A 27474-nucleotide genomic window follows, 5' to 3' on the forward strand; every position below is an offset into this window, starting at 1 on the left:
TTTATCGCAGCTAGAATAAAAACTGATAGAAGTATATAACCAAAGGCTGTCTTTGTTCGCCGGTCGACTAGCAAAGATACTCTCTTCAAATAAAGTAATCAAACAGTAGATACTTTTACTCTTCAAAATCACCAACCATTACGCGGCTGCTTTTCATTTACTAATCGTTGAGAAGCACCCATTGAATAAATCACCTCCGTAATCTACCCTAGCACTCCAGCGGCGCCTGATTTCCGGATATTATCGGGACCCAAAACCACTAACAACTATTTTCGAAACCTTGTTCAAACTTGGAATTTAAGTCCAGCTTGAGTCCAGCTAATAATATTTATTACCCGTCCAGAAGATCCGTCCAAGCTCCAAACGTCAAAAATAGCCAGTCGAAAATAGCCATAAACGTCGAAAGCTACTGTTTGTTTGTTTCGATTGTCACAAAATTTCAGTTGTTGCATTTCGAAAATTATCCTCGCCTTCTCAATTCTTCAATTATTCCAATCCTACAAGAATCTTAAAATTTATGAACTGGTTATAACATTTCAAAACAGCCGGACTTAGAAACCTAGCGATACCTGCAGTAACTTATCCAGACAAAAGCGGATCAAATTTAAGTTTTGGCTTCAAGTTTCCCCAAGTTTACTAGATCTGCCTTCCCTCAGACGAATAACGAAACAAAACATCCAGTTGTAAGAAATAAAAATAGGATTTTATCCTTCTAATCTGTCTTTACTTCCTCATGAGTGGAGCCTCAGTAAACAGAAGTTTAGAAATAATAGCAAACTAATTCGAAAATTGAACCCTTATGCCAAATTAGCATTTATCAACCCTTGGGCATTGTTTGAATGTGGTTCCTACTATATTATTATCTCAAGTCTCATTCGCCTGCCAGGCAATCCTGTTATTGATCTGTTTGGACGCTCTTTTGAATCAAAAAGCAGTTTGATCCAGTTCTAATTTTGAATAATTTTGTTTTTAGTGATTGACTTCAAAAGGTTGAAAGTGCGTTAAATTTCAACCCAAAATGTTCAATTTGGGTCACAAGTTATTATATTTTTCCAAAGTTATCTTTATTTTGTTTTTCGCTTTTCTCAATTTCGCCAGCTCTGATCAATGTAAGTCTTAGTTTTTGAAAAGAATTTTGATAATCATGTTTTTTGTTTTAAAACATTTAAATTAATTAAATCGTTTTAATATTTAATACACATCAAACATGTCAGTCTCCATTTTAAATTATGTCATCAAAAATAAACAGAGAAAAATAGGAAAACTTAATCATGAAAAGCTTAGAGCATTTAATTTGAAACTGTGCTCTTCTGTATACCGCGTGAATATTCTTCCGATGCCCACTTGATTTTGCTTCAATTGTTTCAGTTTGTTTTAGAACCAAATGCTGGACTTGAACTATTTTTTTTGGTAACTTCGACTAAAAATCTAAAGAAAATATGTGAGCTGTAAGTTTAGCTATCAAAGTTCATTTTATTTTTTTTTAAATGCGAAGAAATAGTTTGAAGAAAAATCTAACAAATATGACCTTTTACATTGATCGACACAAAAAAAAAGAAAAAAAACAAGACATATGTCATTTAGACATACCCCAGTAAACTTTGATCGGCAGATTGTTTTCCAATAAATTGTCCTCTATTATCTATCTATAGCAACGCTTGAACAGTTTCCTCCAAATAGAAATATCGCTTTGCTGGTCATCCTTTCAAGTTAACCATAATAGACAAGACTACTCGTATCAAAGCCAAACCCTGAAAGTTCCGACTGAAGTTCAACGTGTTTAAAGCAGTTTTTGGTGAAAAAAGGTACATCTAAAAAATTGTTTTTTTTTTGTTCCGGCAAATTGAGAAATGTGGAAGAACATTGTGTTCGGGTTTGTTTTAGTTGTTTTTTGTTTTTAAGCAAGCAGAAATGATGATCGGAACGGAACGAGTGGTAGACCAAACTGAAACCCTTGCAATTGTAATTTGAAAGACATTAAAAAATCTTCAAGAATTTTTCTCCTTATCGAGAAAAATTGGTTTAAAATTTTTGATTTTTAATTCAGTTTTGAGCTAATAAAGCGAGCGAGCAGCCTTAGCTTGAATATGCTAAATTTAAGTCCTGAAATCTTAGATATTAGCAAATTGAATTGGTTTTTGGAGTTTTTTAGAGCCATTTTAGAGCAAAAAATGTGGAAAAAAAATTTGAAAATTTGATTTTTTTTTTCGATTTTTTTCTCGTTTTTTTTCTATCAAAGAAACTTGCCTAATCTGCCTGTATTAGTATGCTAGTCTAATATGACAATAAATTTGCGGCAAATCCTTTTATCACACCACGCACAAAAAACTACACTAATTGGAAAAAAAACTTTGTAGCTTTTTACAGACTATGGTCCGAACTTTCTGCGATACTTGCACACTGACCCGCTTTTTTTGTTTTAGTTTGACAATTTTTTTAAAAGTAACAACATATAAAAATTTATTTAGAAACAATTGTCTTTTGGCTCAACCTTTTGAGCAATTAGCTAGCTTCAGTGGCCTGATTATTGCGCTGAGGTTGCTACGTATTGAAAGAAAAAGTGGGATTTTCGCGCAATTGAATTAATACACGCTCTAACAAAAGTTAATGCAAGTGAAACATCTGTCAGTTTTGAGCTCAGTGTATCAATGGTTTTCACGCTTTCAAAAATTTTACCAAAACTTACTAATTAGAATGTCGATGGAGGAAGAACCAGCTCTGGAGAAAATACTACTAAAAGCACAAAAATACTCACAAAACCGATATCCGGTTAAAGTTTATGCCGTGCAGGAATCAACATACACTTAACTTATATTTGGAGGCAGAAACCTCGTCTAAAAATTTTTGTTTGCACAAAAAGCTAAACTTTGCTTTTTGTCGATCATGTCTCTGCTCTATTTTTTTTATTTTGTACCTAATAATTTGCAAACAAAACTCAGAATTTAGTTTTATATTTATTGTCTACGTGTATTTTTTGGCAATCTTAATTCGCTGAAAAAAATTGCCAAAATCCATTTTCGTTATTGCTCTAAAAAAACTGAATGAAGATCAAACTTGCGTCCCATATTAAGAGCAAAGATCTTTGCTGTTCAAAAAACTTTTTTATGAGACTAGAAATTGCCCTAATTACAACAATGATAAATCAAGCTAGTGGCGATTGGTAGGATTACCAGACGAAAAAGATGATAGAGGCAAATGATAGAGGCAAAGATGATAGAAAAAAGGGAACAGAGGCATGCTGTTTGTTCTATTCAATACTTCGCAATGAGCGAATTATATCACTTAGTACTTTACTTGCGTCTAGGAGTATGGTTTTCAAAACTCAAAAAATTATTTATTGTTGTTCCGACCTTTTACAAAATGGGAAGGAACCTTGTATTGGGGAGGAAAATGGGGATGAACTTCGGGTCTTTTTTTACCACACAAAATCAGCAAGCACAAAAAATCATTAGAGAGTTGAGTGATATATCAATTTAAAGCCCATGAATTACACTATTTTTCTAAGTTCAATTCTGATAAATGTCAAATTATAATTTCTTTGTATATTTGTTCCGACCATTGAAAATTGGGAAGAACTTTGTGTTCGAGTGTGTTTTTTTTTGCACGCATAATCAGGTAAAGCAAATAATCATCGGAATAGGGGTCGAGTGGCATATCAAACTAAAACCCTAAAAGTCATAATTCGAACGATGTTTAAAAACTTCAAACAAATTCCCAGTGTCGAGAAAAAAATTGGTTTGAAGCTTTTGGTTTTTCGTCCTAATTCGAGCGAATAAAGCGAGCGAGCAGGCTTACAATAGTTTATTTGATTTTCTTAAAAGCTTACAACAGCTTCATTTAAAATGTAAAAACATGATTTTACTCGAGAAATAATAATTTTTTGGGTGCTTTAGCGCCTTTTTGGTATTAAAAACTTGAAAAATTCATAAAACTGTTTAAAAAAATGGAAAAAAATTTTGATCTTTTTTAAATTTCGTTTTGATTTTCTAGTAACTTTTCTACAACAAAATTGTTTTTCAATTAGCTTATTTTATTATGACTGTCGATTCTGCCTAATCTTTAGCTTTTCTTTCACGACACATAATTAGAAAAAAAATGTTGGTTGTATGTTTTAAAACTATGGTTGGAACATTCTGTGCTACTTGCACAGTAACCGGCTACCCTTGTTTGTCTGAGTAGTCGGTATTGTTTGGTCTTAACTTTTTGTTGCTGTTCCAGATTTATGCAAGACGAGGCGCCACCTTTTTTGTCACTGTATGATGCGAGCCGTCAATTCAAACTTATGAAATTTATTTTCTCATTTATCAGAAACAAGCTTTTTCTCAAATCAGTACAACGCCGTATTGAAAATATTTTTTTTAAATGACGATTAGTCATCATTAAATCAAGCGAAGGCCAAAAAAAAACCACATTTACACAATTAAACTTCCAAACTTCCAGTTAAGACTGAGACTTTAAACTTTAAATTACATTCAGACATGTATTTAGGTCGAGCTACTTTATTTTCCGAGCTCTCTCTCTCTCTCTCTCTCTCTCTCTATCAAAACCCGATAAAGAGTCTAGGAGTATGGTTCATCAGTATCGTTTTAAAAATCAATTTGAAAGTAGTTATTGTTCCTACAGAGCTCGGCTGAAAATAGTTGGCAGTTAGTTTTGCTGACTTGCTGTGATAAGTTTGGTAACATATTTTGCCATCAGTGGGGAATCCATCGTAAATATCGAAACTTGCGTTCAATATGTTGTTCTCTAAACAAAGCGGAATCGCTTGATATGCAAATTTGAATTTATTTGAATAGATTTAAAAACATGTGCTGAATAATTGGAGAACTAAAGAACCTTTGTTCAGATTTCATGTGATACAATCAAGCTTTTGTTCAAAAAAACAAAACAAAAAACTTCATTTCGTATATTTTCAAGATGTTCCGAAAATCAGAGAGACAATGTTACAAAAATTGAATTCTTTCGAGGTATAGCTCTATTCAAAGTAATATAAGCAATTCATGAATCTAACCTTACTTTTCAACAGAAAGTGCTGCTCCAAAATTTTTAAATGCGCTCCGCCGAAGATTGTTTTTAAATAAATTTTTGTCGGTTTTAACACCAAGAATCTGCAGTATTTAATGTATAAAAAATTGGCCTAAGCAGGGTCTATTAAATGCTTTGGAAGAGCTCGGAAAATCAATTTGGTCGACCTAGAAAAACGTCGACAATATTTTCGATTTTTTTTTTGATAATCCGCTTCCCCTTCGAGAAAACCCTAGATCCGCTCCTGTTTATATATATATTTGCATTGACTTCTAAGTTTTATTTTAGAATACATAAATAAAAGTGGAGAAACATGATATTTTTGAAAGTAAATGTCATGGGGCGGATATAGCATAGTGAGAAAATTATACCATTTTATTTTAGTTCAAATAATTTTTTGCCACCTGGGGGACTTAAAAGTTCGTCTTTGGTCGAGAATGTAATTATGTACCACGAAGTATTACAAAATCTGACCATGATGAATTGCTCGCAGAACTACAGATGAACGTTTTCATGCTTAAAACTTCTAAATATTTGACAAAACCGAAAAGGCACCACAGCAAGATATGATACTCAAACCATTCAGTACCAGTCAGTAATCAGATCAAGCAACTTAGCGTTTCAATATTGCTTCAAGTTTCTTTTTTGTGTACTTGTCAGGAGTTAACTATTACTGATCTCTTATTAATGCATTTTAAATTGATTCACAATAAGGTGACAAAAAATTAAATGAAAAAAAGCGGTCGACTCATTTTTAATAACTAGACGATGCCGTAAAGATGTTTAAATTCAATTTTCAAAACCTGTTTGAAAAAAAAAACAATTTTGTATATCATGGATAGTTCCAAGGTTCTTTGTAGTTACAAAAATATGATGGCTGAGCAGTGCAGCTTCATCCAACATATCAGTCCACTTTTGTCTTTGAACAATCCGCTCAGCTCTTTGAGTTCCCACATGAATGAATTAGAAGTGTTATTCTATCACAATTAACAAAACATGAAAAAATTTCAAAAGAAAGAGAAAAAAAGCGTTTCCGGAAGAGTGGTTTTTATGATTTCATGAAGATTTTTTATGCGTAATTTGATTTGCTGAAGTAGAATCATTTGAAAGTAGTATGTTTGCATCTTTTTCTTGTTTTAGATTTCCTGGCAAACTTGGAAGACCAAGAACTGTCTCGCCTGCAGCCAGAGTTCCCGACAACTTCAGACGTAAGCTTAAAACGACCAATTGCCATCTTGAATACTTTTTTCAAAAATGTTTCCTGAAACTTTTTTGAAGCTTTCAGCTGCTGATCTTTTTTGCAAGTCGGTTCTGTTTTTCTGTTGCAGTGGAAGTTCAAGCAAGAGGGGGACTCTTTTGTGTGGGAGAATTGTGATGTGGGCAATGGAGGGGGAGGCACTGGTAGTGACTCATCCTCTTCTTCTGCGTCTCAGGATTGGATTTTGACCGACTGGCTCACAAGTGTCTCTCACGAAAATCTCAAACTGTTCCTGAAGATATCGTAAGTGGACTGATATTAGAGAATTTAAAAAAATGCCCAAAACAAAAACAAGAACAAAAATTGAAACCCAGTTGATTTTAGTCGTAAAAACAAACCAATAACACGGATGTCTCTCCGAACCAAAAATTCCTGAAAAATGTTTTGAAAATTTTAAAAACTTTATCTTATTCGGGACAATTTTACTTGACAGTACCATTTTGTTAAAGTATTCTAGAGTTCACAATTTAGGTTTTACGTTTCTGAATGAACTGATTTTGCGGGCTATTTTACCCAATTCAATTATTGAATCAAAGAGATCACTGCAAACTTGCAAAATTCAAAAGAGTTGTGCATAAAGTTACCAAAGGTGGTTTTATACAGTCATCAAAGCTTGCGTGTATAGACAGAAACAATGGTTTTCTGAACTAATTATGGCCATTAAAAGTGGCAATAGTAGCATAGCAGGGGCGGGTTTAGGGGGGGGGGGGTCTATCATTTTTTTAGGGATTCGAACCCCTCACCAACCAAAGGGTCTTCCCTTTGGTATCACTTTTTGACATCCATTTTAGATCAAACAACCCTAAACTTTTCTAAATACGCCAATATAAGATAACTATGAAGGGGAGCAGGCGACAAAAAAACGCTATTTTTGGTCAAAATTTCACAAAAAAAGTGCCTAAAACGCCTTTTTTGCCTGTTTTTTTTCAATATTTTGCCTGCGGCGCAGAAAGTTTGGCCAAAACAGGGTCTTTTTAGTTTTTTGTGAGAGCTCGGAAAATTAATTCAACCAAGCAAAAAAAGGTCGTCAATTTTTCAAAAAGTTTTTGAAAATTACCCTCTCTCTCTCTCTCTCTCTCGAAAGTCCTAATCCTAGATCCGCCCCTGAATAGTAGCCTTTTAAAATGTAACATGAGTATGTCAAGTGTATGCCTGTTAAGGATCCAGCGCCTAATGACCTAATAAAAATCATCATAATCTGATACTGAACAGATATATTAGTAGAGGCTGCTTTGTTTTTGCATTATGGCGAGATAAAAGAGACAAGAAGCAGAAAAATTATTCAAATGGCTGCCAGTTATGGCGCGAGAGACAAAGCACGGGTAATAAACTACCGTCATTTATAATTCCAAAAGAGAACCTTTAAATAACATTAATCAAATTCTGGCCGCGAGCTCTCTGTTCAATCAAAAATTGAATTAGTCAAAAAAATTCTTCTATTGAATCAAAAGAATAAATATTCTCAAGCCCTGCAATTCGAGTAGGTTCTAAGAGCCTTTAAAAGTACCCTTTCTATAAAAAGGGGTTAAAATACTCTAAAATTGAACCTAGTATTCTAACTAACGGCGCTTTTCAATAAGGGATGAATAACTTTTTAGCCTGGTTAAAAGCTGAAAAAGTGCACGATCTCGACAGAATGAAAACTATTAGAACATTTATGAAATTATTTCGTGGTTAGAAAAAATTTTTTCCTACTGAAACCTTTGAATGTGAGAAAGGTAGCATAAACTATCTGTTGATGATGATAATGTAAAATAGATCAATATTTCACCTTGAAAAATGTTCTTGTCAGTTAAATATTGTTTTCCTCGCATTTATTTTTGTTCTCTTTTTCTAGGTATGTGTTCTGGTGCGATAAACCTGGCGATTCTAGTTGTGTGAATGAGCCGCTTCGGATAACCTTGACCTCGGACGAAGATAAACAAAGATCGGATTTCAATGTCACCCTTAGAGACCATCACTACTTCAACCCTAGCTCACAATCCCCACCCACTTACAGAGTTCAAATGCAACAACTTCCCAACACCCCTAAAACTTCCAAGTTTAAACTAGGAATGAGCGCGGGTAGGTTTTGCGTCAAGGTCGCGTCCGTTCAACTCATTCACCCAATTTGCCCCGAGACGACCAAAAATCTAGCCCGCTTTCCGGTCACGTTCGTAACGAACACATCACCAGGGTCGATGCAGACAGTTTTCGGCCAGTGTGTGCTAAATGCGGGGCTACCCGTAGGAATGAAGTATGCGAGCAGCCAAGACTGTTCCAGTGCCGGTGTGTGGATGAATGATGCGCCTGCTTGTCAGTGCCTGGCGGGATTCGAACCTACTGTGGATATGGAAGCATGCACAGGTATGTCAGTTATAAATAAAGCAGTTTTGAAATAAAGCAGTTTTCAAATCTGAAAACTATATCAAAAGTCATTTTTCATTGTTTCATGAATGAGTTTTATTAAGTTCTCTTGGTTGGTTGACGATTTGCTTCAGAGAGACAAATATATTAATTGTCAAAAATGGAGGTTATTTCGATTTAAAATTTTTTGTTTCAAAACAACGCTAAAAAGACGAAAATCTGATTTTTGTAAATTTTCATCTCACATGATTCTTGATAGCATTTTTTTTTTCAGTTCACTGTCAAGATGAAATAACTCCTTTTCAATTTTTTTTGCTCATTTTGCAGCCTGTAAGCCGGGACAATTTAAAAGTGGTCTGTCCAACCGACAGTGTACTTCGTGCCCGGCTAACAGTGACTCGAGGAGCACAGGGGCTGACAAGTGTGGCTGCAGTTCCGGATACTACCGAAACCCAGACGAGTCCCCCAGTCTCTCCTGTGGATCCACGCCCTCAAAACCAAGGCCAGTAATTTAATTTAAGACCATTCAAATTGCTAAGAGCAAGCCCCGCATACAGCTCTTAACGGAGAACCACTGTTTTGGCCTGATTAAGAGCTACATGCATTTTTTTGGTAATTTTTGTGAATCATCAAGCAACGAGCACGTTAACTTTGCGATGTGGAACTTATCTGCATACAAAATGCAGTTTTCTTTTTCGATTAAATTTTACTGATTTATCTAGTTATTGCATCGTTGCAAGTAAGTTTCAAATTTCTGGATATTCAGAATTAGATGTAATCGAAAACTGAGCAGAATTGACGTTATTATAATTTGACCCGCGTTACAAATCGCGATTGTATCGCGTTACAAATCCCTTTCATAATCTTGACACTTTCATTAGTCTAATTTGATTTATGAACAATACAAGAATCCAAGTTGTTTTAGAAACCTCAAAGTTTCCGCCACCGGCATGGATGGTCAGACTACTAAACTGATATGGTCCGCACCCCTGGACTTTGGACACCGGTCAAAGGTCAATTACAAGATAGTGTGTGTCATCGGATGTGTTCAACAAGAGCCCTTTGTGACCAACTATACCCAGATTGCTATTCCAGTGGAACCAGATACTCTGTATAAGTTCAGAGTCTACTCGCAGAACAGTCTGTCTGGCTTCTACCCCTTCGAGGCTCTCAGATTTGACGAAACAGAGTTCAGAACTGCGAAATCGTGTAAGTTATTTTGCCCACTGCCCTTACTTATATCACATTTGATTCCATACACTATAAAACACTATGCGACAACAAATTCATACGAAAATCGCACAAAGGTTCTTTCTCAAACTCTAACTTTTTTATTCATTTGTTGGCAAGAAAAACTTTCACTCAATTCGTATATTTTTTTAAACCAAAGGCTACCCAAAATATATTTAGAGAAAGGTACATATAAAAAAAAACATTACATTTTGGGCAATGATGTATAACTTTGTACACGTTGACATCATTGTCGATCACATGTTCTGTGGATCCCCTCGATGACATGTTCTATGGATCCCCTTGATGACATGTTCTCTGAGTTCTCTGATGTTTCATTTCAGACGTGGTACGAGGAATAGGAGTGAGTGAGATTACCAGTAGCGAGATCAAATTGGAATGGGAGAGACCACGCGGGTACCCTGGCAACAGGTACTGCATCCGCATATCCCGCCGTCACTTCCCCAACACCTTCGCCCTCTCCCCTGCCTCCCCCTCCTCTTCCTCCAAGGGCGAAGAGACAAGGGGGATGAAGTATGATGTGTCATGTACAAATCACTCCTCGCAACACCCGGAGATTATTCTGTCTCGTGAGTTGATCACACTTTTATAATTGGAGAAAAGATTAAATTCAACAATTCAATAGCACCTTAGCCATACAGCGTACGCAAGCCTGTGCAAGGTTTTTTGTTCAAGGCCAGCGACTAGTTTAGATAAGCTGAAAGAATTAACCGCATGGTTAGTCTTTCAGGTTGCATAAAAAACAGATCATTAAATTTTAGAGTTTTCAAATAAATTTCCTTCGTTCGTATTTATTTTTCCAAATTGCTCAAGTTTTATTCTATTTTTTTTTCTTTTATACATACACCCAAAACGCCAAAAAATCATTATATAAAAAATCTAAGATGGTTCAAAAATTAAATTTCGACGAGGCTGAAAACTCTAGGCGGTTTTATTACCTTCTGAGCGCTGAAAACTTGAAATCTTGAAATTTTACTTTTTTAACCTGAATAAATTAATTGAGGATTTTATTCAAAATAATTAAAAGACATTTTTGACTCCAAAATTAAACAAAATTAAACCAAAGCGAGGAAGTTTCAGAAAAACCATTTAATTTTTATGAAATTGGTATTTGTTTTTTTTTTACCTCAAGATGCATTAGTCATCAAGTTTTCTAGCGCACATATCATCATATCCTTTTATAGGACGAAAATTGACTTGTAAGTACTGAAAGTGTCATATACTTCTCTCACTGTCTTAATGATCATCGTAAAGATAAAATTCTGATTCCGTAACGGACTCAAAACACTTCTTTATAGAAACAAAGCCCACTAATATAGCCTTTGTGACACCATAAAAGCTCCCTAATCAAATTTACCTCGCAATAACCCTCATGTTTAATGGCTCGAGTGAAATTATCCAACTCATTTGAATGCAATGTCGTATCAACAATTCGGGGGGGGGGGGGCGGAGGGATTAATTTATGGGAAAATTTACTGTCTGTTTACCAGGTTGAAATTGAAGTAAGTTTACTTGATTGGTCTCATTTCTCGCCCAAACTTCTTTGAAGTCTCTTTCCTTTTGGGTTACATGCACGAGCGAATGTTTTTGAGTACGGCAAACTTCAAACAAACAAAATGTACACAAGTTGTTAACTTAGCCAATTGCACTGAAACGGCTTTCTAAACATTCCCTTCAAGACTTTGGTCATTTTTTCTAAACAATCAGCCATTGCTGGAATCCATTAAATTGCCAAGCAGATGTTTCGAATTAGTTACGAGGGCTTTTATGAATGATGTTGTTCAGTGCGCCAAAATTGCATCAATGATGGTGGGCTTTGAGAATTGCTCTGAGCACTTCACGAAATGAAGGGAAGAAACTATGGCGTAGGGTGTGTTTTTAGCTTCCCAGTTTTAATTACCTCAGAGAAGCCTCGTAAGGGTGTCAAATGTGGTATCAAATTAAAGCTCTAGTGGCTGTGATGACTCAGGTGACTCAAAAAAATGACTCAGTGTTGAGAAAAATTGGTCTGCATTTTTTGTTCTCAGAGAAAATTAAATGAAATTTGATAGGCTGATCTTCCATAGATATTCCCATTTTATATCAGCTAAAAGTTTTTGTTGTCTTGAGCTTGAATTTAAAAAGATATTTTACCTGTGACAATTTTTCATAAAGTTATGAAGGTTTAAAGATTGCAAATATGGCCAATTTGAGACAATCAACGCGCGATATTTTTCGCGCTGCAAACGCGTAAGCGGAGAATTAATCCCTTGGGAAAACTGTTCGAATCTGGTTGAAACAGGCTACTTGCCAAAATTTTTATGTTAGTAGGAGCAAAATTTATCACTTTAAACTTTATATGGCGTGTGGGGGATGATTTTAAAAAACTCAAAATTTTTTTTTTTTTGAAAAATTCATCAATTTTTTAAAGATGAATACTGCTTCACAGACCTTGAAAAACATTCGGAACATTCAAGGCTTTGTCTTTATATGAGCAATTCTGTTATTTTAAGTACCAATGCTAAAAAGTTTGATGAACGATGGAGTTACAAAATGTTTTTGTTCCGATTTTTCGAAGAAATTGACAAAATATTTGTGCTCGGGTTTTTATTATGCAAAAAGAGAACTTTTTTTATTATGCAAAAAAATTTTTTGTTGTATTAAGCTCAAATTTAAAATTTATTTTGTACCTGTGATCATTTTTGGCAGAGTAATGGGGGTTTAAATATAGCCAGTTTGGCCAATTTGGGACAATTTACGCGAGATACATTTCGTGCTAATAATGCGGAGGCGGATTTTTTTCCGTCCTAGAAAATGTTCCAAATTAAATTGAGGAATGCCTTTTTGTTTATTAAACACTTTTCCATATGCAAAATGTATCACTTCCTGCTTCGCAGAGCGTGTATGATTTTCAAAAAAAAAACTTTTTTTTTTGAAATTTTCATCACCTATTTTTATTGCAATTACTCTATAAAACATAAAATGCTTTCGGAACACTCAGTGCTTCGACATAATTAGCGGGTGTTGTTTTATTAAGCTACACTTTAATAAAAAGTATGAAAATCTAGAAAAAACTAAGATATATTTTCTATATATTTAAAAAAAAAAATTTCCTTAATTTTGATTTTTTTTTGCTTAAATCTGTGTGCTCAAAACATTTTGTGCTACATGCTCAGTCACTGGCTATTGTTTTTTTATGAAATCGGCCGTTTTTGTAATTAAAAATCATTTATTCTAGGAATCAAAGCACTATACACTTCAAAAATAGTTGTACGCAAAAATCTTTGTATTTTACAAAACTTCTTCTGTAAAAGACCGTTGGCTCTTTCAAGTAAAATACTTATTCTCTTGTTTATTAAAGAAGGATCTTTTTTCTAAAACTAAGTTTCTTTTTTGTTTTGTCTTAAAAGCAGACTTATTTTTGCTGAGAGCAGCTCAGGACTTTTGCATTGATTGGAACATAATAGACTTGATAGCCGGGTGGTGTTTCAAGAGGAATATTTTATACTCTCCTTGTTTTTTGCTTGCAGCCGCCAAGGAGTTTCTCTCCGTCTCCATTTTCACAATGAACAAAGGAAACTTATTTGGAGGAGATATTGATAAAAAAATGTTTCCAGCATAGAGTGCACTGAGCGTGAAATTATCAAGAGCTATTTTGCAAACAATGTATTTCAGAATCAACTCAAGCAGAAAAGAAAACTTCTAAGATTATTTGCAATGAATGGATATTTTACCCAATTCAAGTACTGAGTGTTTTTTTTTCAGAAACAAAAAGCTTAAGCCGGACTTATGTTCATGATTTTAAAAAATGGAGATTTGAATAAACTTTGAACTTTTTTTAAAGACGCGGTCTTTGGGTCATATAATTCAGCCACCAGCTTTGAGCTCTTTTCATTCATGTTAAAATCAGAACAGTTTTAATCTTTTTATAGCAATCTCTCAGTTATTGTCAGCCAGATGTTAGCCCATTTTGAGTCCTATTTTTATGAAAGTCAATTTTTTTTTTAAATAGGCCACTGGCTGGATTACAATGTTTTTTGTTACGCCCTCAGAAGAACAAAAAGTTTGGAAATAGTAGGTTCCGATTTTTGACATCAAAAATGACCGTTTTTTAATTCTCAAAAACCTCAAAAACCAACACGAGACAACCATAACTAATATTTGAGAAAATACTAATTCTAGAAGAAAACTTTTTTCCAAGAAATGATTTTTTTTCCGATGCTTTTGCGCTCAATAAAAATTTTTTATCTAAGTTCTGGCAATTTTGGCCTTCAAGGATTGTTTGCAAAAGGCGTAGATTATAACAGTGATTTATTGGGATTATTCGGGAAATAGAAGTAGAAAAGAAAAAGTAAATAGTTTTGCTTTGGTGGCTAATAGGCTGACTTATTACGTATATGATTTAAATACACTGGCAGGTGGGCTAGCATATGTACTCTCAAATTGAGTTCTGTTTTCACAATTCTGATTCGAAACAGAAGTAAAGAAGCATAATATTTCTGATCCCATGAAACGGGATAAACAAAAAACGAATTAATTTATCTTCGACATATGCAGAACTTATTTCCGAAACTACTGTGAAATTTCCTGGGGTGATTTAGTTCTAAACTCATAAGATGGGGTTCGAACTCTCGACCTCTTGGTTGAATGGCGAGTTTGATAATATTTGCTGTTTTGTTTGTTCAGATCTGCAGCCGGGTACTTATCAATTCTCAGTCAGGACTGAAGTAGACGGGGTTGCGGGACCCTTCAGCGAGGCAGTCGGAATAGAGAGTGAGTCATCAATTTGATCTGTTATTACGTCACAGTTTTTATACCGTGTTCCTAACATTTGTGATGATTGCAATGAGTTTACTTAGACTTATGAAGTTTATATTACGAGTTTCCGATAAAAATTACGTTAATTATCGAACACACAAGGTTTGTTTTCAGGTCCCGTTTTTTGTACGTCATCACAAATGTTATTTCAGCTTCATTAATCAGTTATAAGGCGTTTACAAAAAGTATTTGTTTCTCCAATCCGTGCTTTATGTCTGAATTAACCTCTTAAAGCTTAGTAGAAATGATTTACAAGGCCAAAAATATATTACAATGGCCATCAAAGTGGAAAGCGGCCACCCTTCAACCGCTTATATTGTTGTTTATTTTATAATATATCAGTTTTTTGTATATATTTTTTGTTTATATCACATATTCTTTAAACACAAAACTCTTTGAAGTATCCCAAAATTCCAAAACTGGACTCCAAATACAATTTAAGTGAGGGTCGCACGCAACCAAAGTTAAATAAATTTCAGTTTAACTGTCACTATTTTTATCTATTGAAAAAAATGCTTTGATTTTTGAAAAATAACGTCAATGCTTTGAATGTCAACTTGAATAGAAACAGAAGGGTATTATTTTGAAACAAAAACATGTTTGAAACATGTTTTATTGATGTTTTAAACTCTTGGCTCACTTGATTAATAAAAAAACTCGGAAATGGATATTCTCAGTAGTGGTCTAGAGGAGCGGGCGCCTCCCCCATCTCCGTTGACTCCCTCACTAACCAGAGGAGCCCCCCCTTTTTGCTACATCCATTCGTTTACGACTAACCCTAAAGTTTATAATCTACGTCTCCATCCGTCTTTGCTTTTTCTTTTTTTTTTTGGTCATTTCCATCCCGTCAACTTTTGTACTTTTTCCAGTTCAAGAGAGTGCAGTTCAGATGGGTATGCGTCACGTGGGTTTAGTGGTGGGCATCATGCTCACAGTATGCATGCTATTCATCATCCTCTGCGTGGGTATGGCCCTGCTCTACAAGCGCAGATCAACTATGGCCGCCATGAAGAGTAACAGTCATGGTCATGGTCATGGTCATGGTCCCCCCTATGGCTACAAGTACGAACAGGCCACTGTAGTCAATCACCCACATCATCATATGGGATCAGCACATCACCCCCACTTCGACATGGGAAATGGTGATTTTTTTTCTATACTTTCATTTTTATTTTGGCTTAAAGTCTCATTGAATTTTTTTCTATATAAAACGCGCCTTGCCATTATTTTTTCTAAAAGAACTAAATGGTTTTTAAAAAGATTTTTTGTTTGTTTGTTAAAATTTGTCTCTTATATTGCAAATTGTTGTAATTTTCTCTTAGATAACCTTGAATCAGTCTTAGTAAGGATTAAAGTGGGATATTTAGTGAAAATGAGCCCATGCCAAAATGGCCCGCTTCCAAGTTAAATAAAGGCCGTTGATCGTTCCTTGTGATAAGCCCTGTCCTTGCATAGTCCAACCCACTCAAATATAGATTGACTCGAGTCACAGGTTCTCAGTTTGTATCTTTACCTTATTGCCCTTTTCTCAAAACGAAAACTGTTGCTTTTCCCACTTTGGAACAGAACTAAGTCGCCTTTGAAGCCACAATCCCGGTTGATTGTGCGGCAACTCAAACAGTCTGAGAAAATAACTGGGCGGCGAAACCCGCGGCGACTCAACGGCCAACACGCGGGACGTTCGGTTTCTGTTTACAAATAAATCCTTGCTAACCAAACTGAACCCAAATCGAAGCTGCCAGAAAAACAACTGACTATAATTAACTGACAGTGCCCAAAATCAAAACTTCCCCAAAAGTTGCCTCCGAATAAATTGGGCAAAGTTATGGGAAACGGACACTAACTCATTATATAGAAGTTGGGCAACCCGTGCGTTAGATTTCAGTCCGAATTTTGGGGAATCTAAGCTAGTATTAGAGCTTATAGTGTTTTTTTTTGAAATTCTCACTTCGATTTTAATTGAAATCCGGAGAAAATGTCTAAAAATGTCAATTTATTTCACGCTTGAAGTTGACAAGGAAGCTTTTGAAACACTTTTTTAAATGGATTTGGGTTCCACGGAGGAAATTTGTTCACATAAGATGCCAAAATTGACAGCTCGCAACGGAAATTAGCACTGGTCTCATTGTAATTTGATCATAGGACATTTCCTCATTAAGAACTTATTATAACTAATCTGATCAAGCGTAATAAGAGCATCTCGGGAAAATGTTCACTTTTTTAGTGCAATATCATTTTCCAATTAATTTCGATAGTTGTAACATTTTTTTCTTTGTTAATTTCGATAGTTGTAACATTTTTTTCTTTGTTCTGAAAAAGAAGATAATTTTTTATCTGTTCGAAACACTTGCTTGATTGAGTCCAAGCTCATGTTCCCAACTTATATTTTGTAATCTTTTTCCGAAGTTCCCACAAAAGTAATTTCGCGTCGGAGGAGAAAAATAAAAACAAAAAAGATCAATATTTGATATATTTCACTTTTTTAGCATTGAATCAGAATGATATCATGCCGTACTTTGTCGCTGTTTAAGCAATAAAAGAGAAAGGAAAGTTAGCGGAAATTCTCTGCAAAAATTGAGAATTTAATTAATTCATGGATTTGGCTAGAAGTGATTATTAATGCATGGCTTTGCCGCTGATTCAACCTTCTTTTTAATGAGTAGGGATAAAAAAACGCACAGGGTGGAATTAAATCGATTAACGATGCCAACATTTTTATCACAGAAAGCAAGTAGGCCGGGCAAAAATCAGAAAAAGAACGTTCCTTTTGCAAAAAAAATAGAAGCGAAAGCAAAGTATTTCTAGTAGGAAAATCAGCGGAACTGGACAAAAAAAAACTTCAGCTAAAATTACGGAACAATCATTAACAATAGAAAAGAGAAATGGAAAATTCGTTGACTTTTTTCAGATCGGAGACTGAAAACATTTTATATTGCTCATATGAATTCTCATACACTTGCTAGCACTCTGGCAGTGACAAATTTACATTAATACTTTATTCTAGCTACCTTTCTATAGTAGAGACTGTTTATATAAATGGGTTGCACCGTCATTAGAACCTAATGGTAATATAGATATTTTTGGTATTTTATGGACAATCACAGGAACTCTTTTATGTTTAATGTAAAATATCAAAATGTATAATTGGAAATGACAACAAGCCCTCGATTTTGATTATATCGCTAATGCATACAATTTTAGGGTTACATTTTGTTGAAATATGGTAAAATGAGCTTTTAATTTGACAAAGCGTTTTTCGCTCGATATTATGTTCGAGGCCAACAAAAGCAGCTCAAATGGCTCAGAAAAAAAAACATATTGCAAGATAATCATCGTCGATTTCAAATTAAAGACGAAGATAGCTCCTACGGTTTTATCTGTCCCTGTTGCCAACCTCAGTCAAACAGCTAGGGGTCTGAACTATTATAGATGTAATTTCAAAAAAGACTAACAAAAATTGCCACATATGCATAATAATTCAGAATAAATTTATTTTGAAGAAGGCAACACCTGGTTTATTATTTTCAAAAGTTATTCATAGAAATCCTAGCTTGCAAAACTTCCAGTCTCGCAAATCATGGGAATTCCTCATTGACAGCTGAAAAGCTCCAGTATAGTTGGTCCTTTCCCCTGTGAATAAACGCTCTCAGCAAAATTTGCTAGGATTTAACACCTTTGCTCACTTTAACCCACTCTTGTTTCAGGTACCTTAGGGGGAGTTGGGACCCTTGGAGGTCACCATCAGCAGCAGCAGCAGAAGATGCCGGTGGGTCACCAGTTGTTCACTGAGCCCTCCTTCTTCGAAGACACTGACCAGGTCCTGGCCGAGTTGACATGTGAACTGGACGAGAAGTTCCTGCAGTTGTCGTCCGAGGGAACACCACGTGAGCACTTAATTTTTCCCAGAACTTGAAAACAAATCTCGGAAAATTGTTTTGTTCTTTCGTATGTTGATTTGGATTTCAAAGTTTTGAGAAAAGTAGAAAAAAATTGACGGTTTTTAATGTCGACCAGAAATTATCTGTAATTTTACTAATCTGAACGATTTTTTCGGCAATCAATACTTAGAGACGTAGTTTGAGGACCTTGAATTTCGTCGCTTTCGGTATTTCTGTCGTTTTCAACATCAGTTTCGAACTCGAGTGAAAAGTTGAATTGATCACATGAAGTTCGAGAACTTTTCTTAAATTGGTCAATTTTTCTTCATAATATTTTCAGATTTAAAAAAAATACAAACCGTGCATTCCTCGATAAGAACAATCGGTGCATCTTATGTACACTAAGTTTTTTTTGTCTAGTAATATCTGTTTTTTTTTGTTCCAGAGGAGCAGGGCGCCGTGTTCCGGGGAACCCTGTTGAATCCAGGTACCAGAGACTACACACGTGTGGCGGTGAAGGCACTGTACTTAAACATGGTCACACCCGAGAATGGGCGCAAGTTCGCCCTGGAAGCAGCCCTCATGTCCCAGTTCCAACACGTGAACGTCTGTGCGTTCTACGGAGTCGTTTACTCCAGTGAGTTCACAACATAGTTTGACCTCTGGTTATAATTTTAACACGCCAACCAAGTTGATTATTCAAAGTGCATTTAATGGGACAAACCAAACCCGATCATCTTTCATGCAAAAAAATCATTTCAACTCGAAATTGCGAATTGAGTTTTTTTGAATTGGTTTAGTGTACCTTAAATTTCCATATTTTAAGTTTTTAGGGCTATTATCTCGAGTATAGGTCCGCGACTCATTTTCAAATTTTCAATGTTTCGCCAATGTTCATATGATATGGCATGAAATGTAATAACAGAATAGGTCATAAAGTTCATTGAGATTTCTGCTCTGGGAATAGAAAACAAATTTGAGACCACGCTCATTAAACAGCCATTTTTCACTAATTCCCAAGAGTATTCCAAACTTCATCCAATTTTTGCTTCAACCAGCGATCAGTGATGTTATTGCACATGAGTGACGCTACAAATAGCGAAATTTAATCGAAACTGGCAAATTAAAAAATTTTCAATTTATCCGCCCCGCTTTACGTCAAGGTGTTGTAAAATTAATTGGCAATGACATGCAACATAATAGGGGGGTGTTAGGCAGTAAAAGGATATAAAGGGGGAAGTTATAGCGTCAGTTCTAATTTATTTCCGCCTGCTTGTCCGCCAAATTAGAAAACTGACAGACGAAGAGAAGGAACCTAAACCGGGTTTCCACTGGCAGCCAGAGGGCTAATTACAACACACCCATTGTTCATTTTTTGACTATTCCCTACCGGTTTTGGACATGTTTCTTCTCCCTCTGATAATTGGAACTAGTCACCATTATCGCTATCAATAAGTCAAAAATATATAGTCTTATCTCGTATTTTTTGAGCTGATTTTAATGCGTTAAGTGAGTCTCAAATGATCAAACTGATTAGTTTTGTTTTGTTCAAATGACCAAATTTGGCAAGTTTCTACTGGAAATCTAGCAGATAGATAGATGATTCTTTTATTTGAAAAAGTATGAAAAATCTCAAAAAAAATCAAAAACTTTTTAAAACTAAATGAAAATTCAAAACTTTGAAAATTCACAATCAATTCAAAGTCAGCCATCAAATCTTCAAAAATCCTTTATCAGAATTACTAAAAATGAAGCATCAAAATAATCAAAAGCTATCAAAATTGACCCCATTCCGATTGAAATTCTCGAAAATGAAAAAATTATCCCAAGTATCATCGTCTTTTAATCTTTGTCTGTCACAATAAATATTTAAATTGAGTTTTCAAAGTCGTATAAATTGAGATGTTGACTTGCTGGATTATAATTGGAGCTATTTTTGCAATAAATGAATCAAAATGTCTTGAAATTTGTGGAGCATTTGAAGGTATTATAATTTGTGGCTCGCTATGGCCAGTTGCCTTAGTTGGAGAATTTGGCGCTTTTATCTGACATTCGAGGCTGCTCTCGAAGACCAGTTTTTTATAAACTGGACTCAATGGTGCGATTTGAGGGCTCTTTGGGTTGCACTTGACTTGGAAACCAAATTTAGCGGAACCAAACTGGGGAATTTTTTCAGCTGAAGGATTAGAAAGAATTGACCAATTCTATAGGGGGGCATTTGGCCTGTTTGTATTGCCAGATATAACTGGTTAGATAGTGGATTATTAAACGGACAGACAGACAATAACTAGAATTCAAAGATTCCCATAGATGCGTCTGTGTAACTCCACCCGTATCTAAACATGGGGCAATCTTTTCAATTAAAGCCTATTGTAGTCTTTGCTATCGATCAATTTTCCCTAAATCAAATGCATTCCATTTTTCCCATTTTTTAACATCCATTGCCGCGGGTCAAACACGGGAGCATTGAGTGACAGAGTACTTCATTTCAGTTCATGCGCTGAGGCACTTGAACACGCCTGCCCAGGACGTAAAAACTTTTCAATTCCGGCGCGGAAGCACCCTAGCTGTGCCTTTTTAATTCCCTTAAAGCAAAAATGAAGGGGTGTGTTTCAAGGGAACAATTTAACTATCCTGGTTAGAAATAAAAAGACGCGCGCCAATCACTATAGTGACGATAATGAAGCAACAATTGAAGTTGTCTTAGAATTCCACTTGTCAAAACTGATATAGAAGTTCTAGTCAGCGATAGCAAAAATGAAAAGATAAACAAGAAAAAAAAGCTTTATTGATTAAAGGCGGATTTAGATTTAGATGTAAAAAGACCACAAGAAATCATTTTTGAAGGAAAAAATTCTGGATAGATAAGTAAAAATATGCTAAAGGACCAAAGGAAATGGTTGTCATTTTTGTAAGACAAGTTCCATAAAACGACAAATATATGGGCTTATATTTTGTCACATGCCGGAAACAAATCATATTTTCATCAAGCAAAGCTATAAAAAATAGATAAAGTAACAAAAATCCAAAATCATGTCTAAGATGTTACTTCAATATCTAAGATGTTACTTTTCGGTCAAAAAGTTCCAAAAAAATGGTGAAAATTCAATAATTTTTTTTCAAAAAAATACCTGCTACTCAGGTACAAAAATTTTTAACCTTGTTTACTGCTTGAATTTTGAAAATTTGGGTGTAAGTCTTTTTTGGGTTTAAGAATTTTGTTATTTTGTTCTCTTATTTGTTTTATAGAATCTATACAAATCTTCCTAATAACTCTATTGCTTCGCATCGATCCACAATAATTACATTTTATCATAATGTGTTATTTTGTGTTTAGATGCGATGTGGATGGGGGTGAGTGAGTTATGCGAGAGGGGTCCCCTCTACCGGGTGCTACAGGAGGGACACTCCACCCACTCTCTCTCCCTCCCCACCCAACTGCTGCTGGTCAAGGGAATATCACAGGGCATGCACTACCTCTCCGAACTGGGATACGTACACAAGGTAACTAATCACCCCATTCACAACTACTACATTGGTGGGGGCTTAAATTATTCTTTCAAATTTGAAAAACAAACGAAAACCAATTTTTCAGATCGTTGGCTTGCCAAATTGTTTTTCACTTTTTGAACTATTTTCTCTATACTTTATGTTATAGCAATGTTATAACATAAATAGCAAGGACAAATATTAAATAAATAAAATAAATAATAAATAAAAGACAAATTTTGAAAAAGTTAAAAAGAAAAGACAAGACTTGAAACTCATTTTATAAAAGAATTTGTTATACATTCGATTCACCTTATTTAGGTATATGGGGTGAAATGTATCTTCGCATTCCACAAATCCAGAAAAAAACTTATCTCATTCGACAATTTTTTCTTATTTATTGTCCAGGTGTTGACATCTGGCAACGTGATCATAACGGAGCGAGAGGTGCCCAAGATATGTGGATTTGACATGCGAGCTCTCCTGGACGAGAGCAACGCCAACACTAAAACATTCCAAGAGGTGAGCATTGTTGAACTCATTCTCACAGTGGGTAATTAAATACAATCATAGACACAAGGTCAAAAGTTCGAGTCCCGTGAGGGTCTAATGCATACAAATGGTATAAATTTCCATCAGTTGAAACATTTGTTTCTATTTCACAGCGGTAGAAATATGGCGTATTTTCAAGCAGGTTTGAGAGATGTTCAAACACATCTGCTCTCTCTCCTCGTCTAAAGAGGAAACAGTTTGGAAATAAGTTTGCAGTTCGAACTTACAAAGCTTCCACTTCATCAGTCACATGACCAAAAAATCACTAAAAAACAAGAACAAACACCATGAAGAAAGAATTTTTTTTGCGATTTTCAGAAAAATTCTCAAATTGATATTGCTGTTGCTTGTTTCACGTTGTTGTTATTGACTGACTGCTTTTATGATTGATTTGTTAAATCGCAGTTTGGGGCGAAATTCAATTTCAACCAGGATAACGAACGATGAAATGAATGTAAAATTGATCCGATTTGGGCTCTTTATACGTTTTTACAAGCCTATTTATGCGCTTTTCGGCTGTAAACCCGTCTCGAGTAGCAAGCCTTGCGGCCTAGTAATGACTTTGCCCTGTATGCCTTATCAGATTATGCTTTATAACTATATCCAGTTATCGGGTTATTATAACCCCCATGTGCTAAGAGCAAGAGGGGCTGAAAGTATTGCAAAGCGGGGGTTCTCCGGTTGGAAAACTGCCCCTGGCTTTAGTGGATGTTGGCTGGGAATAAAGGGTATAATAAAGATAGCGCATATTGCATATTTGATAAATGATTTGGGTTTAATTTGAAATATATTAAAATGAGCCGGGCTCATTTCCCTAATTGCTCCCCGGATTCATTTTACATCAAATGCACGGCCGGCTAATTTTACTGTTTTCCACCTCCGCTACTTTGGGAAATACTAAAAATAAAGCTGAAAATATTTGCTTTCGTCAATCTATGATATTGCGTTAATCTTAATCGCAATATATGATTTCGTCAATCAATCGTGAAATAACTTTAGTACTAACTCACAATTTCGTGTTATGAGCTCTTTTATTGGAAACTCAGTCAAATAAAACCCAAAATGGCTCCATGGTTCAAAGTTCCATTCAAGCAACCACCGTCCTAAAATATATATTCTCATTTTTTGAACACACCTATTTGCTTGATGTTTTTCTGCATTTTTGATTTCTTACGTTTTTGGTTTATGGCTATACGTTAGTAAAGAAAACGATGCTTTACATTATGTGAAACTCTTAAACATTTAGAAATGACAGGTTTAATTTTTCAAAAAATGTTGTTTCTGAACATTTTACATTTATGATCTAAAAATTAAACTGTTGAAAAAAAACTTAAAAAAATTTCTTGCCTGCTGTAATTTTTCCATTAATCTAAAGTATTTGCAAATGGTTAAAAAAGTCAAAAAGCAAAAATTCGATTTGGCATTTTTCATTAAAAAAAATAGTCATCAGCAAAGATAAAAGAGAAGGGTTCATTGGCCGGTCGATGATGATTTCCTGAATATCCACATGCTCCGTCCGTAATTGCTCAATTTTAAAGAAAAGACAGAACTTCTGGCTAAATTATGCGGGGAGGGAATTCATAGTCTGTCTGCCAAGCATCTGCGATTCCATCATCCATAAGTTTCTTCAGGCGTCTCAAAAAGAAAAGAAACGGGCGCAATGCCGAAGGATAACAGGGACGAAAAAAAACTTTAATTTTGACATACGAATTTCAAAAAAAAAGCAAAAAACAATATAATTAAGATTTTCGTAAATCACTTTTTAGAATTAATTTAATAAATAGTGGATGAAATTTAACTTGTAAGTTCCAATTTGTCAAGAGCATTGAACGAAAACTCTTTTGATAACCCCAAAACTCTTTGGATTTTTTCGGCTTTGTTAGCCAAATGATCATTTTCGACTTTGTTAAATTTGGGTTGCAACTGTCGAACACCTCATCAAAGTCGTTACTGGATATTATTTCAAAGTTGGGCTCAAATGAGACAAAAATGACTTTTGCGTGTCTTTTTTGTTTCTTTTTTTATGTGCCCGAAATTGGAAAAACTGGAGCCTGCCTTTAAGTGGTTACGCTCTATCAAATCCGTTCAAGTATCAATAACTAGTCAGGCTAATGAAAGATGCCTAAAAGTGGTCTTAAGGTCTACTCTGTTGCCTTTAAAGACCTTTGATGATAAGAAGTTTGTCTTTTGTTGTCTTAAAACCAGACAAATTAGCCAAAAATTGACTCCAAGTATCCCAGAAACAGTTTTTAAATGTGACAAAAATGCTATTTTTCAATTCCGAAAGAAATCTATCTTCTACTGTTTTAATATTTCTGCAAAAAATTATGAACTAAAATGAGTTGGAGAACTTGGAAAAAGTCAATGCAAGCCCAAAGTGTTTTATAACCTATTATTTTCTGAAATTTGATAAGAGATTTAAATAAATTGAATTTAAGGTTGATATAACTAAAAATGGGCAATCATTAACAGCCAAACGCGGGGCATAATCCCTTAATACCTGGACATCTTACCTGTTGAAACGAATTCTAATCGCTGATATGAATCGAAAGCTCCCTAATCAACACCGACACTGTTGCGAGCAGACGAAAGAGCGACAGCAGATTATAACATTTGATCAATTCTAACAAACCAAATCATGCCAACTGGCTATTTTATGCAGACTTTAGAAGCACGTAAAGCTTAGATTTTGAAAAATTACCGAATAATTATTTCGAAATTTGGATAGTTAAACAGATAAAAGCCCTTCAATCTACAAAGTGTTCATGAACAACAAATGTTGAATCTAGTACCCGCGCCTTTCAAGCTCTCCTTCCCCTTCCCATTCTTAAAAATATTGAGAGGTTCTAACTTTGTATATTGGCAAAAGACTCCTTAAATAGTACCACATGGGGACAAAATTTTAAAAATTAAACTCTCTAAACTTAACCTTGATTTCTAAATTTTTTGTAATAACTTGTTGTTTTCGTTTCAGCTTTCCGAGTACTTGGCACCTTGGCAGGCACCCGAAGTCATGACAGTGAACAGTAGCCGCAGTACCTGTTCGTCCCCCACTTCAGCACAGGGCGGGGAAGGTGGGGGTAGTGTCAAGTCAGGAGGGGGTGGCGCAGTATCAACAGGTGCTGGAGGCGTTGGAGGGGGATCCATTGGTGTTGGTATTGGTGCGGGAAAGTACAGCTGTGCCTCTGACGTCTGGAGTTTCGCGGTGGTCACGTGGGAAGTGATGAGTAAGGGTCAGGAACCCTACGGACAGATGAACGCACAACAGGCGAGGAGCCACTTATTAGTCATCTTCTTCTTAGAAAAAAACTTTTGCTTAGTCAAATAAATTACATAACTAAACTAAATAAAGCAGGCGTAAAAAAGCTCACTTTGAAAAATTGAAAGAGTTGAACATTGTGTATCAGACTAAATTTTTATACGAAAAAGGGTTAAATAAAGTATCCCATACAATTTAGTGATGATATGCAAGCCAAAAAAAAGATAAACCATAAGACCAACTTGGATCCCAAATTCATTGTCCATTTTAATCTTCAGATCTGTGAGTTCGTCACCTCTGGCAAACGTCTCTCTCCACCGTCCAACTGTCCAACTGCTCTGTCCAAACTCATGAACGACTGCTGGAACGAGAACAGAGCACTCAGACCCTGGTTCGGCCAAGTGAACGAGGCAATATCCGCACTTGTACGCGTTCATTGTGTCACCAATGAATTCCAGTTCCCCCAGCCTACTCTATACGGAAAGTTGGTCGACCAACCGAACGACTATTAGTAAGTCTACAGTGATTTATAGTACACAGAAAAATTATAAACAAATGAGAAACTTGCTGTTTTTATAATTATTAATTTCCGCAATTTTTTTTATCAGTTTCCGCAAAAATGAACAGAATAATTTCCGAGACCGGAACTTATTAGGATATGAAATGGAATTCAGTTTTTGATCCAGTATATTTGTAGTCCATTTTTGCAAAAAAAAGTTTATTAATTTTCTTCCACTGTTTTAGCATGACCTTGCAAAAAGTGTCCTTAGCGGGACTCGAACCTCCGCAGTCGACCTCGCCGACCGGCACCGACAACTCGGGTGCACCGATCAAACCGGCTCAGCCAATCACAGTGCGCGAATGGCTGAAGGAAATCAGTATGACACAGTACAGCGAGAAGCTTGAACAAAGTGGCTACATGGAATTGAAAGACCTTTTTGACCTTCAAGACGCAAGTTTGAAATCGATTGGTGTTAGTTCTGCAAAAAACCGGAAAAAACTTCTGGCAAACATCGCTTTGGCGAAAATCAAGGAGAGAAAGCAGACAAATTATGGCAAAGCAAATCAGCTAAACTCAATCTTATGAAGCTTTTGGAACATATTTACCATAAGGGTTCCGTTTATAGATTTAATAATTGTTATGCCGCTATCAATTGTTGTTTTTGTTTTTATTTAACATTCCATATTCTAATTTAAGTTTTTCTGATTAACCTAAGTCTTCTTGCTATTCATTGAAAAATTTTTTATTTGAAATCCAGAGGTTCAGAAGTGCATTTAGAATTCAAGAATCGATGTTAGAAATTTCAAAACTTAAAAACCTCTGCGACCATTTTGGGGAAACCAATTTTGTTGTTAGTTCTTCAGTCACGCGCCAAAAATGCATTTTTTGAGAATACTGTTTTTGAGGGTCATTGAACGATTTCTGAAGTATGCACATATGTAGCTGCATTGTCAATAGTTATTTTCAATTTGTTGATAGATTTGTGCTGAAGTGACTGGCATAGACGAAAAATATGAACCATTTCATTTCTCGAACAAAACTTGTGACAAATTCAACTGACAGATTGCAACAAAAGGCTATTCTCAATCGAAAAATAGTTGGCCAATGATGGCTCATT

At 35.3% G+C, this 27474-nt stretch overlaps 1 protein-coding gene across 1 annotated transcript; it reads left to right on the forward strand.

Annotated features, from left to right (window-relative positions):
• Positions 1 to 27066, forward strand: LOC134839369 (ephrin type-A receptor 1-like). The gene is made up of 16 exons (XM_063854894.1): positions 1 to 1109; positions 6166 to 6233; positions 6354 to 6526; positions 8121 to 8629; positions 8957 to 9131; positions 9555 to 9838; positions 10204 to 10449; positions 14546 to 14632; positions 15547 to 15819; positions 18382 to 18561; positions 19001 to 19192; positions 21893 to 22059; positions 22453 to 22566; positions 25571 to 25864; positions 26134 to 26366; positions 26600 to 27066. Exons 1-16 carry the CDS (start codon positions 1019 to 1021, stop codon positions 26940 to 26942), a joined length of 3429 nt encoding a protein of 1142 aa, XP_063710964.1. The 5' UTR covers positions 1 to 1018; the 3' UTR covers positions 26943 to 27066.
• The last annotated feature ends 408 nt before the right edge of the window (positions 27067 to 27474 follow it).

This window comes from Symsagittifera roscoffensis, chromosome 2 (genome assembly GCF_963678635.1).
Source record: "Symsagittifera roscoffensis chromosome 2, txSymRosc1.1, whole genome shotgun sequence".
NCBI lineage: Eukaryota > Metazoa > Xenacoelomorpha > Acoela > Convolutidae > Symsagittifera > Symsagittifera roscoffensis.